This window comes from Ahaetulla prasina, chromosome 3, assembly GCF_028640845.1.
Source record: "Ahaetulla prasina isolate Xishuangbanna chromosome 3, ASM2864084v1, whole genome shotgun sequence".
Classification (NCBI taxonomy): Eukaryota; Metazoa; Chordata; class Lepidosauria; order Squamata; family Colubridae; genus Ahaetulla; species Ahaetulla prasina.
Genome location: NC_080541.1, coordinates 41,995,067 through 42,011,376, shown reverse-complemented (window position 1 = coordinate 42,011,376; position 16,310 = coordinate 41,995,067). Strand labels below are relative to the sequence as shown.

At 34.8% G+C, this 16,310-nt stretch overlaps 1 protein-coding gene across 1 annotated transcript in view; it reads right to left on the bottom strand.

The window, feature by feature from the left end:
* Positions 1 to 16,310, bottom strand: part of STAU2 (staufen double-stranded RNA binding protein 2) — a 159,650-nt gene extending 143,340 nt beyond the window's left edge. The window contains 4 exon segments of the mRNA XM_058175177.1: positions 2,896 to 2,981; positions 14,575 to 14,623; positions 14,626 to 14,709; positions 16,292 to 16,310. Coding sequence (XP_058031160.1) covers positions 2,896 to 2,981; positions 14,575 to 14,623; positions 14,626 to 14,709; positions 16,292 to 16,310 — 238 coding nt within the window.

Below are 16,310 nucleotides of genomic sequence, written 5' to 3'. Positions count from 1 at the left end.
CCTTGAAATTCACACACTCAAAGGAAGAACAGGAAGTGAAAAGAGGCCTTTTCCCTAATCAAAAGGGATTTCCTCCAAAAATTGATCTCAGGAGGGATAAAGATAACATTGATCCAGAAAGTAATAACAGCACTGAGAGTGTTTTGGCTTGAGTTTCTTTGCTTTGTATTTCAAATCAATTCTTTCAATTATTCAGACATTTGGGGGGGAGGGATAGATCTATGAAATTGATTTACAAAATGAGTATGCAATAATAATAACAATTAAAACTGAGTAATTTTTTAAAAAGAACTTTAATCCCCAAACCTGATGTACTGCACATTCAGGAGATAAATTGGTAGTTGGGTTCTCTGCCGGCAGGTGATGTTGGATGGAATAGGAAAGGACAACATGGAATTTACCATGCATTACCCTTGGTGAAACTGTTCCCACTAACTCATGTGAAGATACCAATGCTACCCAGGCCTGATGCTGAGGCACTTAAAATTAGGCTGTAGGAGCAATGCAACTTATGTCAATATGCTTTCCTTCTGACTCAAGGATGGGAAGAATTAACATTAACAGGGCTGTAAGGAAGAGTTCTCCAACTTCTTCCAATCTGTTTAGCAATCAGAGAAATTTCCCAAGCAGGGCCTAAATAAACTAATAAAACTAATAATTTAAATCTGGAAATAGCAGGAGAGAAAATAAGACTACCTTAATCTACTTTCAGAATTCCAATCTATTCTGTCCCTTTCATCTTCATTTAGAAATTTCTGTAAATATAGAAATGCTATTATTCTAGTCCTTTTATTTTAGTCCTATGTATTTTCACAATATTTTTACAATTTTTTTAAAAATGCTGCGGTGGGGGGGGGCAGGAGGGAAGAATAACAAACTATAGGCTCATACAACTGCTCTGTGATACACCAAGGGATTAATAGACTGCCTAAAACCATCTGACAGCTGTTCTGAAGCTCAGTCAAAATGTTTTTGTAATCTCATACTTATGCACAAAAACATTATAATGTCATCATTTAGAAGATCTGAAGGAAGCAAATTCTTAAGAGTAGGTAGTTGGGATCAGTTGATGTAACATTCTTTATTTTTATTTTCTGAGGCATGAAAGCATTCCTGTAATGATTTAATTGAAACTAGAAGACACAGAGATATTATTTCAAAGTGCATTAATAATTATTTTCCCAACAAACAAAATAGAGTTAAAATTTTATGATTAAATACAATTCTCGTTCCCTATAATGTCTCTGATGTTTTGCATGGAATGGCATTCGGTTGGATAGTGCCTCTATTACAGGGGTCCCCAACCTTGGCAACTTTAAGCCTGGAGGACTTCAACTCCCAGAATGCCCCAGCCAGCAAAGCTTCATATATGTGTGTGTGTGAGAGAGAGAGCCTCCGTATGCTGCTTATATTGTTTTATTGTTGTATTGCTCAGTTAATTGGTTTATTGTTGTCTTTAGTGCTAGGCATTGGAAAGGGGTACTGTATCTTTAATTGTGGGTCTGCTGCTTCGGCTGCCATAGGTGGGAGGGGGAAGAGACTGATCCAGAAACGAAACTGATGAATTAAAAAACCTAAGAAGCGGGCTGATAACCCTCGCAGCCAACGGTTGTGCATAGCAGAGAGATGACATCATCTGAAGTTGACCTCCACGTTACGCTTGAGGGAGAAGTGAATTGGACCGAACTGTCTGACCTTTGGAGGGAGGTGGGATTTATGTGGGGACATGTATGTGTAAGACACTCCTATTATTCAGAACTTGCTTTACTTCGTTGCATTCAGTTCATTCTTAGTAAAAGATACCTTTCTCTACAAACAATGGAGTTGGGATTTTTCTTTCTTAAATTTTGAAAGGAGGCACGTCTGACAGTGTGTATGTATGTATATATATATATACTGTATGTATGTATGTATATATGTGTGTGTGTGTGTGTGTGTGTGTGTGTGTATATGTGTGTATATATGTACATACACACACATACACAGACAGGCAGACAGATCGATACACACACACAATATAGTCCCCCACACCTAGCTATATACACACATTAAGTAACAATACAACAGAGATCTCAATATTAGGTAATTAATTCACTGATATCTAAATGATAATTAATCGTGATAGAGTTTTACTCTTCTCTTTCTGGTTTAATTAATTTTTTAAATAATAGAATGTTAATAATTTTAACCATATAAACATTACTGCATTGAAATCCACCTTGAAATAGAAGTACCATATATGTCATTATTATTTACAATGTTACAATAATAAAAATGACTATATATAGATCTTTATATGAAAAAGCAGTATATTCCACATAGATTTCACCATCAGTTCGGAATGCCACATAACTGACAGATAAAGCATTCTTTTTCAACCTGATCTGCCCCATTAATGGTGGGGAATTACAGTTCTATGGTCCTAATGCTAAAATCAACAGTGATGAAGCTTAAGAATATTTTTTTTTTCCTAGAAGAACCTTCAACATGCTCATAGAAATGAAATCAGGACACAGAACTCTAGTCATATACCAAAGCACTAGACTGAGACTAGTGATCTATAAGAAACATGATATCTGACAACAAAGTTAAGACTTGAAACAAATGCTGATAAGGGAGGCAGAAGGCTTGGTAGTAAATCTAGTAACAGTTTGGCTCTAATCCAACATTCCACTTCACTGGCTCATGTGTGTCTATGTGTATGTACATTTCCTCTGAACAGCAAAGTCCAACTTTCCTCCAAATTCTATTCCATACAATTACATCACTTAAATATATAAATTAAAAATATGTGCATACTGTGTTTAGAGGAAAAAAATAAACCACTCACCTAAGATAATTTTGGAGGGATTGGCTCATTCCGAAGAGCTTTATTGCAGCATTGTGTCTAGCAACATTGGAGAGTCTTTCCTTCACCAAAAAACTCACGCTCACCTCTAGTTAACTGAACATAGAAAACCTTAGACATTGGGTGGTGGCATCTAAGAAAAAAAAATATGGGAAAAGTGTTTCTCACTGTACGTTAAATCCACATACTAAGCAATTTGTACATAAATTATAAGTGAAATATATCACAAGGAGCTAAGATCCAACTGAAACAAAGTTTCAGAGGCTTTTTTTCCTGAAGCTCTGTTTTGGAGGCTTTTTTTCTGAAGCTCTGTTTCTGAAGCTCTGTTTCGAAGGCTTTTTTTCTAAAGCTTCATTTCTCAGGCTTTTTTTTCTGAAACTCCATTTCAGCCTCTGAAACCTCCGTCTGAGAGGCTGGGTGAGGCTACATTCATAGTATAAGACGCATAGTATAAGACGCATAGTATAAGACGCACCCAGATTTTCACCCTCTTTTTTGGGGGAAAAAGGTGTGTCTTATATTCTGAAAAATACTGTAATTAAAAACTGTATCATTTCCCCCTTCCATTTTTTTCTAAACTACATTTCAGTGTATGATTATATTATTTTTGCACTTGGTAGTTTTATCATTCATGTTATCATTTTATTATTTTGTTCTAAAAAATTCAGGACAGATGAATTTCTAATGCTAGACCCAAAATACTCACCCAGCCAATTTCAAGATCAATCTGATCCAAACTTTTCTGCAGGCTCCAATCTGAGCCGGTCACCTGGACCAAAGGTTTATTCTTCCAAGCTTTCAGACTCATGCTGGAGCCCATCATCAGGGAACATCTCTCTCTCTCTCCAGAACATGTGCACTGGGCTGTTCTACATGTTGTATTTATATGGTGAGTGGCTTTAGTTGTTAATTAGGGTGTTCATTTGTCTAGTATGTGCTTCTAATTAATCCAAGGAGAGGTTTTATGAGTGACTACTAAGAGAACTACGGTAATACGTAAGTGAACTGTGACTCTCCTGAAGCCATTACTCACATTATCTTAATGTGGCATTTTATGAAGCATTGAAGTGGCAATAATAATCAGACAATATTTTTCTGTGGCAAACCTACTAGTATAATTGAAAATTTCATCAAAGAGGGTTTGCCTGGGTAAGATTCAAAGGTCCCAATGCATTTAACATAAGGTTTGTAAATATTTTAACAAAGTTTAAAATAAATTCTCAAAGTAGGCAACTATTTTTGGAGACCACTAATAGGAGACCATTTAAGAACTAAAAATATTAAACTTAAACTCAGTTTCTAAGCTATGATCCAACATAAAGCTCTTAAGCAATGAAGAATGTTTACAACTAGTTCTTAGCATCTGAAAGGGGATTTATAATATGCCTTCAACATTGGGGGATTAGGCGCCATTGTAATTAAATAAAATGTTATGGTCTGTTGGCAATTACAAAGCTAATTTTGGTTTGCCAGAGGCAAACAAAATTTGTGTTTATTATAATTTTAATGGAGTATGATGTCATATGAAAAAAAACATGCTGAATCAATTCTGTATTTCTAGCCAAATATTACTTGCATACTAAACATGCCTTAAAAATTCTCCATGCAGGGCCACTAAATATAAAAAGTAAAGTATTATTTCATGAAACAATCTATTGAATTTCCCATATTTTTTCGGATTCCTCTATGGCACGGGTGTCAAATATGCCAGGTCACTTTGCTGTCATGTGATGTTTTGTGATGTTTTCCCCCATTCACGGAGCTGGGGTGGGCATGGCCTGCGAATGACGCATCCAGCCTGTGGCCACCAGTTTGACACCCCTCCTCTAGCCTTAAATATTCCTTGAAGAATACATGTTTTTACAAACTTTCTAACAAAATTTCAAAGCAGTATGAACTGCATGTATTTAATTTAATTTTCTTTTCATATTATAATTTGCAATATAAAGCTAGGTTTATGCACTTTGTCTCCTTTAGCATTTTCTGAATTGCCTATTTCTTAAGTTCCCTGATAAATGTATTTGTACCACACTATTTCTGAAGTATTCAAAGATTCTCCATTTTTACTGCAAAACATTTATTGACAAAATAAAACAGAAAAGAAATGTCCTGAAAATCTTGTTTTCAAAAAAAACCATTTTTAATCAATATGATGACGGGAGGTCTATAAGTAAATTACATTACAGATAATCCTCATTTAGTGACCATAATTAGGAATGGTAACTCAGTTATTGAACAAAGTGGTATCTGAAACCACAACTCTGCTTATCCTCTGATTTCTTTTGCTTTACAGTCTTGCAAAGGTTGTAAATGCAAGGATTGGTTGTAAAGCTAGTTTTTCATCATCACTGTAACTGTGAAGAATTGATAAATGAAACAGCTGCTAAACTAGGACTAGCAGGAGAACTTTAAAAAGTATCCAAATGCTATAAAAATGCGAGAAGACTAATGTCCTGAATAAAAGGAAAATCAATTCTGGGTCTTTTAGGAGGTCTTTCTACAAGTAGGTAGCTGTAAGTGAAAAAGATCTTTTGCTGGAATCAAGCATCTAACATTCCTCAGCAGGAATGTCCAGAGAAGAACCTCTGAAGAGAACTGGAACATCTCATAGAAATCTATTAGAGGAAGTGTTCTCTGATATTCTTCAGAAAAGTTCTTATTCTGTAGTCTTTTAGCACAGGGTGACTCCTTCATAGCCATGCAGTTTATCACATTGGGTATATATCTGATGGGGTGTGTGTGTGTGTGTGTCTGTCTGTCTGTATGTGCTCATTGGTAAAAAATGATCCTCTTTGTTTCAAAGAACAATGATATTATTAAACACTTCTCTGATCTGGCTATATAATGACATCATTAAGGGACATTTACGAAGTAGATTAAAAGCATCTGACTGTTTATTTTGACCTCTAGACACAGTCATGTAGCTGAGATCACAATTGTGATCGCAATTGTTGCTATGGAAGAATTTAAAATGGTTTTCAGTAGATCCAGCTTGTTTAATGATTAAATTTTGATTGCACAACAAAGGCCATAAAGTAACAATTAAAAAATAAATAAACAGAAATAGAAATAACATTCAGTTAGCAGAAATTTTGCTTTGTTTTGTTTTGTTTTATTTATTTATTTTATTTCTATAGCTGCCCATCTCAACAAGTGAATTTTTTCCTATAGAATTCACATCCATCTATAGCTGATAAATGGCACAAAAGAGCTTAGTACTCTGTTTAGACCAGAGTCAATTTATGTGATCCTTCAATTTTTTTTAAACTGCACCTTTTAAAAGACTGAAGCTGAAGCAAAAAGGAGAAGCAGCTAATTTGTTCCAGAGCTGAAGGAACCCCAAAGCAGTGTTTGAGTCAGTGGTAGGATTCAAATAGTTTAACAACTGGTTCTCTGTCCTAATGATTTCTTCCAACCACCAGTTCACCAAACTGCTCAGAAAGTTAACAACCGGTTCTCCTGAAGTGGTGCGAACTGGCTGAATCCCACCACTGGTTTGAGTGTGTGTGTATAGGAAAAAAAACAAGACTTACTCCTCCTGAAAACATATCAGTGGATCCTACCATAGTTATAGGAAGATTAGAAATCTAAAGCATATTAATTTATCTATATGACCGCAGTTTCTACACCACGCTTTACCTGTAATCTAAAAGAATTTTGTATGCATGCAAAACATCACTACTTTTGACCATTGCAGCATCCCATAGACACCTGATCAAAAGTCAAATTCATGGTGTGGAGACAAAACTTGGTCCTTAACACAAATAAGACCAAGGAGCTTATAGTGGACTATAGAAGGAACAGATCAGACATCCAGCCTTTGCTTATTAGTGGAGATCGAGTGGGGCAAGTGGCCAATTTTAAATTTCTGGGTATTATCATAAAAGAGGTCCTGACCTGGGGCACTCACATTGCAGCACTGGTCAAAAGGGCCTAACAGAGTTTATACAACCTGAGAAAAACTGCTGGTGATCTTCTACCACTGCACCATAGAGAGTATTTTAACTTACTGCACCTGTATATGGTTTGCCAATCGCACAGTGGCAGATAGGACAGCATTCTAGAGCAGTGATTCTCAACCTGTGGGTCGGGACCCCGTTGGGGGTCGAATGAAGATTTGCCAGGGGTCACCTAAGACCATCGGAAATATGGGAAGTATACTTGCGAGTCAAAGAATCGTGCTCCAATGGTTGACTCCACAAGCCAGCTGCAGGCTCTTCAAATCGCTAGCCGAATTTGGCTTCAGGTGCGATGAATTAAAAAAGAGAGAAATCTTTGCTCTGATGTCTCCCTCTCAAGCCAGCTGCAATCACTCCCAATCGCTAGCCTAATCTGGCTTAATAGGGGAGGAGTCTCCGCTTTAATGCCTCCGTCCTCAAGGCAATCGCAAGCAGTTCAGATCGCTAGCCAATACGGCTTCAGGCGCGATAAATTCAAAACAAAAATAATTTTATGGTTGGGGTCGCCACATCGTGGGGAATTGTATTAAAGGGGTCTCCACATTGTGGGGAATTGTATTAAAGGGGTCGCAGCACTATAAAGGTTGAGAACCACTATTCTAGAGAGTTAACATTATTGCCCTCTCATTGGTTGCCCTTTCCCCTGTTTGGAAGAGCTTTATAGCTCCCGCTGCCTTAAGAAAGTTCAAAACATTCTTAAAGATCCATCTCATCCTGGGCACCCTTTTTTTTTTTGAATGATTACCATCTGGCAGACAGTACAGATCAATAAAAACAAAGACAAATAGGCTGAAAAACAGCTTTTATCCCAGGGCAATAACCATATTGATTTTGACGGTGTAGTGCAATATCAGGTTTTCAATTTCAATTATATAATGTAAAGGATGTATGTTTGTGTTTTTATTTTTATGGTTATAATGTACACTGAAGACGGCATTTAATTTCATTGTATCATGTGCAATGACAATAAAGTAAACTAACTAGCTAGCTAACTAACAAATGTTTGGCAACTGACTCATATTTATGACAGTTGCAGTGTCCTAGGTTCATGTGATCACCTTTTGTGGCCTTCTGAGAAGAAAAGTCAATGAGGAAGCCAGATTCACTTGCCAACCATGACACTAAATTAACAACTGTAGTGATTCAGTTAACAACTGTGGCAAGAAAAGTCATAAAATGGGGCAAAACTCACTTAACAACTGCCTTGCTTAACAACAGAAATTTCGGGCTCAGTTATGGTCTTAAATCGAGGACTGTGTATATTTTAAATGAACTATTAATCCTCTTCCATAAATTAACAAGATTAATGTGATGGAAAATGTCTGAGCAGGACTCCCAAAGTTGCTCTAGAATTCATGAACATTTTTTTCAGAGTCTGAAATAATATGTAGTGACATCATGTCATACTGTATTAATTTTGGACTTACTGGTTAGGATATATTTAAGAAACACCCTATCCATATAATGCAGAGATATACCTTTCATAAGCTAATAGAAACTTACAAGGAAAAGAGGTATATTCTCATATCTAAGATAGAGGACAATACACATTTACCCTTTCAAGTAAATTTATGCGTTTGAATGCGTTATGTAGTTTGTAAATTATGCAAATGTACTTTGAATTCAGATTTCCTATGTTTAATGTTTTTTGTTTTGTTTGAAAAAAATACATTACTTCTTATAAAGGTTGCCCTTGAGAGATAATGGCAATTGGGATCAGAAGTTGCAAGAAATTAAAAAGTTTCTTTTTCAAACTAAAAAAGGCAAATTCCATGTCATAGATTATTCAACTCTCTTATCTATTTTAGCACATAAAAACTTTTCCATGAACAAGATTACCACCATGCCAGTGGTTAGAAAGACAATTTTCTAAATACTTCAAAATTTTTGAAACATAAGAACATAAAAAATGCTGTATATCTTACTATTTTGTTCCCTAAAAATAACACTGTATTTGCCACTATACTGGCTACTTAAGGAAAGAATTTCAGCCCTTTAATTTAGCATTATATTTATCCCTATTGACATTATATACATCAAGCTAATTCGGACAACTTATTAAGATGAATGTTTTCCTATTACATAATGCTTAAAAGTTAGAATGAACAAGAGCAAGCATAAGAAAGCCCAAGCTTTTCATGAGAAAAAATTAAATTGTAGAGTCAAAAGGTTTAGCAGAGGGTTTGTTTTGATTACATATAATACTCAATGATCTAGATATAAAAAGTACTATATTCACTGAAAGACAAAATGTCCTGGAAAAAAGGGTTATTGTACTTAAATCATGTTCTAGTTTTGTTGTTGTTGTTGAACTTTATTTATTTACACATATAACTGCAACCATATCAACATTCTATGCCCACTGAGAGTACTCAATGTTTATGGCCTATTTCAAGATATCTTCCACTGGTGGATTTTTTTATCATGTTTTATACTTATGCAACCTTGAAGCCAAATTTACTCCTCTCTCCCCTGCTTAGAAGTTGTAATAGGATAATTTAATTAACATTAATATATGTAAAGGACTGTATGATAAAGTGGGCACAAAATTTTCAGGAGCCAATATTATTGGAAACGTGGGAAAAAATTTGGGTTAGAAATGTTAAATTCACGCAGGCACAGAATCTGAGGGAAAATTTTTATAAAATGTTTTATAGATGGCATCTAGATCCTAAAAAATTATCGTGTATGTATCCAGATATGCAAGCAAAATGTTGGAGATGTAATTGTGATGACGCTACATATTTTCACATTTGGTGGACTTGTAAGGACATAAAGGCCTTTTGGATAAAAATTTGGTGGATTTTACAAAATGTTTTGAAAAAGAAGATAAAGTTCCTGCCGCAATTTTTCTTGTTGGGAATTATTACGGATTGTACAGTAATTGAGACTAAATTGATTTTAAATCTAATAACTGCAGCAAGATTACTAATAGGACAATATTGGAAGAAAAAAGAAGTACCAACAATAGAAGAATGGATATTGAAAGTTGCCAATTTGGCTGAGATGGCGAAGATATCAGCCTTTTTGAAAGACAATACGCAAGAAAGATACTTAAAGGAATGGAAAAAATGGATTGACTATATTCAACGTAGATATCAGACTAAGAGTTATCAGACTGTTTTTGAATGATTATGATGTATTATTTTTGATTGCTGTCGGGGGAAGTTAGGAATTGATGATTGTAGGGGTATAATTAAGTTGGGACGAAAATTTTTTAGCATATGTTTGTTTTATTTTTAACTATACCTTGTGCTCGTTCCGGGAAGTCGGGGGAGGGGTTGCGAAGGGAGGGGGGAGGAGGGGGGGAAAGGGGAAAAAAATTTTTGTAAAACTTTTTGAATAAAAAAACAACAACATTAATATATGTAATATAATTTATTTACAATATTACTAATGTTTATAGAATATTATGTAAATCAAAGAAACAAAAAAAAAACTGAAATAAAAAACTCCTAGGCAATTCTTCATCTCAACTTTATACTTTAAAATCTTCCTGTAGCAAAGACAAGAAAGAGATGGAGAAAAAAGAAAATCAAGGCAAGAGGAGATAAATAAATATAAATGCTATTCTACATTCATAAGTATATTTCCAGTTGTGGAATAAAATTTTTCACAAAGATGATTCTCTTTTTTTAGGAAGACAGATCATACATTGTGTAAATTCTGGGATAATCCTTATATTTACTTATAAAAGTACAACTCTTATAATCAGCCATTATTCTTTACTTATCTTCATATTTACTTCCCCAACATGTTATGTTCCCTCTGATGTTATGAGAGCACAGCTCCCAGAATTCTGACTGGGAATTCTTATGCAATAACAATCTTAAAAACAAAACTTCACATTATATCACCCGTCCCACATTTAAGCAAGCGTTCCCTTTGTATATACAAGATGGAAGACAACATAAACAACTACATTTCAGCTTGAGATTATTCCTGAAATTCAGGAGTAAGGGATCCAAACAATTCTGTAGTATGACTCCTAATCAAGAAAGCATGGATTCTAATCTTCATACTTTTTTAAATTTTTTTTTATTTATTTTTGTCACACAGTATATATAAGCATAAGCATGTAATAACTATAGAATATATAAGCATATATATATAAGTATGAGTATGTAATAACTATATTAATTAGATATAACGAAAGGAAACAATAGGACAGGAATGGTAGGCACGTTTGTGCTCTTATGCACGCCCCTTACAGACCTCTTAGAAATGGGGTGAGGTCAATAGTAGACAGTTTTTGGTTGAAGTTTTGGGGATTTTGGGAAGAGACCACAGAGTCAGGTAGTTTATTCCAAGCATTAACAACTCTGTTACTGAAGTCATATTTTCTGCAATCAAGATTGGAGCGGTTAACATTAAGCTTAAATCTATTGTGTGCTCGTGTATTGTTGCAATTGAAGCTGAAGTAGTCTTTGACAGGAAGGACATTGTAATAGATGATTCTATGAGTTAAACTCAGGTCATGTCGAAGGCGGCATAGTTCTAAATTTTCTAAGCCCAGGATTTCAAGTCTGGTGGCATAAGGTATTTTGTTGTATTCAGAGGAGAACTCTTCTTGTAAAATATTTCTGGACACGCTCAATTGTATTAATGTCCAAAATGAGATATGGGTTCCAGACAGTTGAGCTGTATTCAAGAATTGTTTTAGCAAATGTTTTATATGCTCTGATTAGTAGTATAGTGTTTTTGGAGAAAACACTACACTACTAACCTATTTGTTTTTACCTATTCATGGGCCAAAACTCTCAATAAGCTTTCTTTAGGTGAACTGACAGGATGGGCAGATTTATTCTGAACAAGGTAAATCAAACTTGCTATCACACTCTCTTAGCAACCACAACTGGGACCGGTAATACAGTCGCTAACAGTTGTTAAGTAAGATTACATGACTGCAACACTTACAACCTTTCCTAGGTGTTAAGTGAATCAATTAGCCATTAAGCAAGACATCATGTGACCATGATTGGCCATTTTATTGCTGGCTTCTGCATTGTCAGAAGCCAGCTATGAAGTGTACAAATGATGATCATATGACTGCTGAATCCTCTAAATGTCGTAAGTGGGTAGACCACTTTTAAAATAACTTTTTCAGTGCCACCGTAACTTCAAATGACCACTAAATGGGGCAGTCTTTGTGTGGGGCTGTACAGGGCTTTGTAGGTGATAACAAGTACTACTGAATTGAGCCTGGAAGTCTATTGAAAGCCAGTGTAGCAACAATAAAATAGCTGTTATTCTATAGTGGTGGACGCTACCTGATAACAGCTGGGCTGCTGCATTTTGCTCTGAGTTATCCTCAGTCCCAGTCCTATAGATCGTGTCATGCAAGAGTCCAACTGCATGGGCTCTTGAATTATAAAAGAACATGAGTTGCCAGGGGCTTCGCTGACCAAACACTATCTCATTAAAAAGTACTGATCTCAATTTCCCTGAATCTGATACCTTCCAAATGTGCTGAACTTAAAATCCGAAAATTCACAAACCAGTCTAGCCACTGATAAGAGAGAAAATCCAGAGAATGCTTTTGTTAACTATAGAGGATATCAGGGTGGGGAAATCTCTTAATTCAAAGTTATTTTATGTTTCATCTAAAACCCAGTTTGGTTAATATTCCAGTTATCAAAACCCCAGCCCTCTTTCTCCTCTATGCTTGTCCTCATAATGGATGTTTTTCCCCAGTTCCTAGTTTTGGATGCCTTCTAATTTAACCTTCCTATCCTCTGAATGAAGCTCAACAGAATCTATAATTTTATAAACTAGAGTTAAATTGTTGCAAGTATTTGGGAAATGGGCATTGTGTACTTGTTCAGCCACAGATTTTCAAAATATGTGAAATATGTTGAGAAATGAGACAGCATGGAAGGAGGAGAGAAAGAAAATATAGAACTGCATAGGTATGGCATTAAACAGGCATTTTGCAGGAAATAATGTCATAGATTAAAAATACCTCTGTGGTAAATAAACCATATGCTGTGTTCTTTAACTTTTCTGACATCTAGTTTAAAGAATAGTCTGTTAAAAAATGCCTCAGCTTCTGTAGTAGAAATTAAAAACAAATAATAAATTCATACTGCCCTCTGGTGGCCAATAAGAATTTTTTTAAGTTATACTATTTTCTAAATATAATCAAGAGTGACAATTGATCTTGTAAACTTCACTTTTCGCATGGATAAATAACCATTGTTTTCAAAGCTTTTTCCTCACAGATTGACTTTCATATTATTCTAGACAAATAGAAACCATGAGCACAAGCTTTGTGACAGCACTTTCATGAGCCTCCCATATTTCTTCAAGCCATACAGAGTCTCTACTTCTTTGGGTATAAGTAGATATTCACTGGTCTTGAACTGATTATTATGTGCAATTTTTGTGTAATATAAAGATAATCTTGAAGTTATGACTCCAGATAAGAGCACAAGGGTTTTTAATATACTAATTATATGGCCAGACCATTCCCTACCTGTGTCCCACTCCCAAATTTATTTTAAAATATACTGGTCCTATACATAGATAATTAAGTAAACTGACTCTTAAACTGAGTCCTATGTGATCATGATAATGTAGCACAGGTATTCTGTATTACTGTCATGATATATGAATGCAGCCTCAGTTTTCTTAACAAATTAATAATTGGCAGAAAAAAGCATGCAAAGGATGAAAGGCCTCAAGTTTCTTAAACCTTCTTCATAGTCCAAACTGTTTTTATTATTTATTCAATATAAGAAATTTATATTTCTTTCAATTTCTTTGGCCCCAACTTCTTTTTTAAATCAACTAGCCTACCACTCAGGAATCAATTGAAGCCTTAGTATTTTTTAAAAAAAGAAGTGCAGTCAGCTCTGTTTTAGATGACTAAGTTACATACCATACTAACGATACAGAAACTCCTAACTGGCTCAAAATGCTGAGAAATCATATGTCGTCTGATAGCAGAAAAGAGAACACAAATATGTTCTAAACATTCTTTATTGTCACATTTGCCAGTACTTTCAAAAATGGTACCATATTTCTCAGAGTATAAGACGCACCTTCCCCCCCCCAAAAAGGTGAAAATCTGGGTGCATCTTATACTCTGAATGTAGCCCTGCCCAGCCTATCAAACAGAAAAAAGCCTCTGAAAGAAGCTTCAGAAAAAAAGTCTCCAAACAGAGCTTCAGAAAAAATGCTTCTGAAAGAAGCTTCAGAGACTTTTTTTCTAAAGCTCTGTTTTGGAGGCTTCAGGAACAAAAGCAAGGCACAGAGCTCACAATCAACCAACCTGTTGCTAAAATTCACCTTTGGGAACAGCTGATTGGGGATATTCCGGGTGGCTGATTCACCCACCAATCAGTTTTTTTCCTATTTTCCTCCCCCCAAAATAAGGTGCGTCTTATACTTTAGTGTACAGATTAGTCAGTTATTTATTTATACAAAGTGACTACAGCCCATCTATTTCCAATAATGTATTGAATGGAAGGATTTGTAAAATTTAAAATGAACATTTTTTAAAAAAATATAAACCAAGTGCTATTGAATAACAACATTTGCAGACCAAAGAATGTAATATATTTCTACTGAGATAGAGAAGTTGTTTCATTTTCTGATAATTTTCCACATGCATTCTCTCACTGTGAAGGAAAAGGAAATTTGGAAACTAAAGCATACCTGAAGTAGGTATCAAATAATGAAATGCAGCATACAAAAATTAAAAGATTAAAATCTGCTGGCATATTGGAGCTACAATAATTAAAAATATAATTAAAATGCACAAACCTCCGATTGTACATGCCACAAAAATTATAATTTGCTTTGTAGCTGGGGCTGGCTTTTGATCTAATGGTATAGAGATGGCAGGCTTCCCTCTTTTCATTTCAAGACCATTCAATTTCACTGTTGGAGTAATACTGCCTGTAAAAACAGAAATGTATATATATATTTAACAGGCATAACAGAAATACCAGGATCAGTTTTGTTTCCATTTCCTACCTTTGAATCATAAAATAACATATCCAAAAAGCACCACTGACTAAAATATTCAGATCTAAATTTACAAAATCTCTAAATGCTAAAGCTGGAGATAATCTCATTCACTCATGAGGCTACTCCAGAAGATGTTAAGCACGCTAAAAATGAAAGTTTATATTGTCAAATTGAACATAAGGAATGATGAATGATACAATATGAGGTGTTTATATTAAGATGCAGGCTATTTGCTGTATGTATAAACACTGTATGACAATAGTTATAAAAAAGTTAAAATTAAAACTTCAGAGGCTTATCCATTCATATGGCTATTCTTACAGTAGTGCATAAAATATTAATCATCAGTTAATTTATTTTGAATGGCCACTTTGAGAAGGAGTAACATAGTGATTCCTATTTAGGGGTAATGGCTGATGGGCACATGAGCATTCTTATAGAAAATGTTTGTGCAGCTGTTTCATTGTGTTTCACATAATCCCCTTCACAATGTGGATGCCAATCATAAAATAAAAAAGACAACCTTCTGAGAAAAAAAAAACAACCACCCAAAGTTCCTCAAGGCAGAGATAAGATGCAAAACATACAGCAACTCTGTTGAATGCACAATTTTCTATCTTAACATACATTTCAGATGCTCCACAAGCTGAATATTAGAAAGATCTGACATCTCAGAACCACAATGTCTAATCTCATGTTTGTTCTCACAAATCACCACTTATTTTACAGAAAGTGCACAAAATGCTCATTACATGAGCATTTTGCTTGCCCCCCTCCTTTTTAACTGTGTGTTATTTTGAAGACCACCAACTTTACTTCTGTAAAATAAATAGTTGATTTGTGATATATATATCACAACATATATGTACATATAATAAAATCCAGAAAATAACACAATCACTTATGAAACTTCAGTCTAAATATAATGCAGGGCAAAATGAATCAAAACTATTGCCTGATGGAACAAAATGGTTCCGTTGAGATCAGCATATGTGGGACTGATTGGGGTTGATTGTAGGGGTGACACTGAAATATAAATATAATATATAAAATATATAATTTTATCGTATTTTATTTATCCATATATTATTGTATTTTATTCCAATTTCATTTTAAATTGTATTTTATTCCTATTCCACTTTAAATTGTTTTTATCAGATTTTAGTAATAATTTATGTTTGGAACTCTGCCCTCTGCACATGGGCTAATCAATAAAGTAAACTAACTATTGCCTGATGGTATATGCACTATTAAATTGTCTGATGGTATATGCACTATTAAAAAATTAAGTAATAAGGGTTGAATGAAAAGCAATGACTCCACCTCCATATCTTTAATTGGGATGGGTATAATGGCAAGATCCAACTTCATAATAGCCTTTTGGATGGCTTGTGAGGTGTGAGACCTAGCATTCTCATATTATAGCAAAAGTTCCTTCTTTGCTTCCAAACGCTTCTTAAACACTGTTTCAAAAGTTGTAATATTCAATATTCTGAGCTGATAAACATACCAGGTTCAAAGAAATCCAT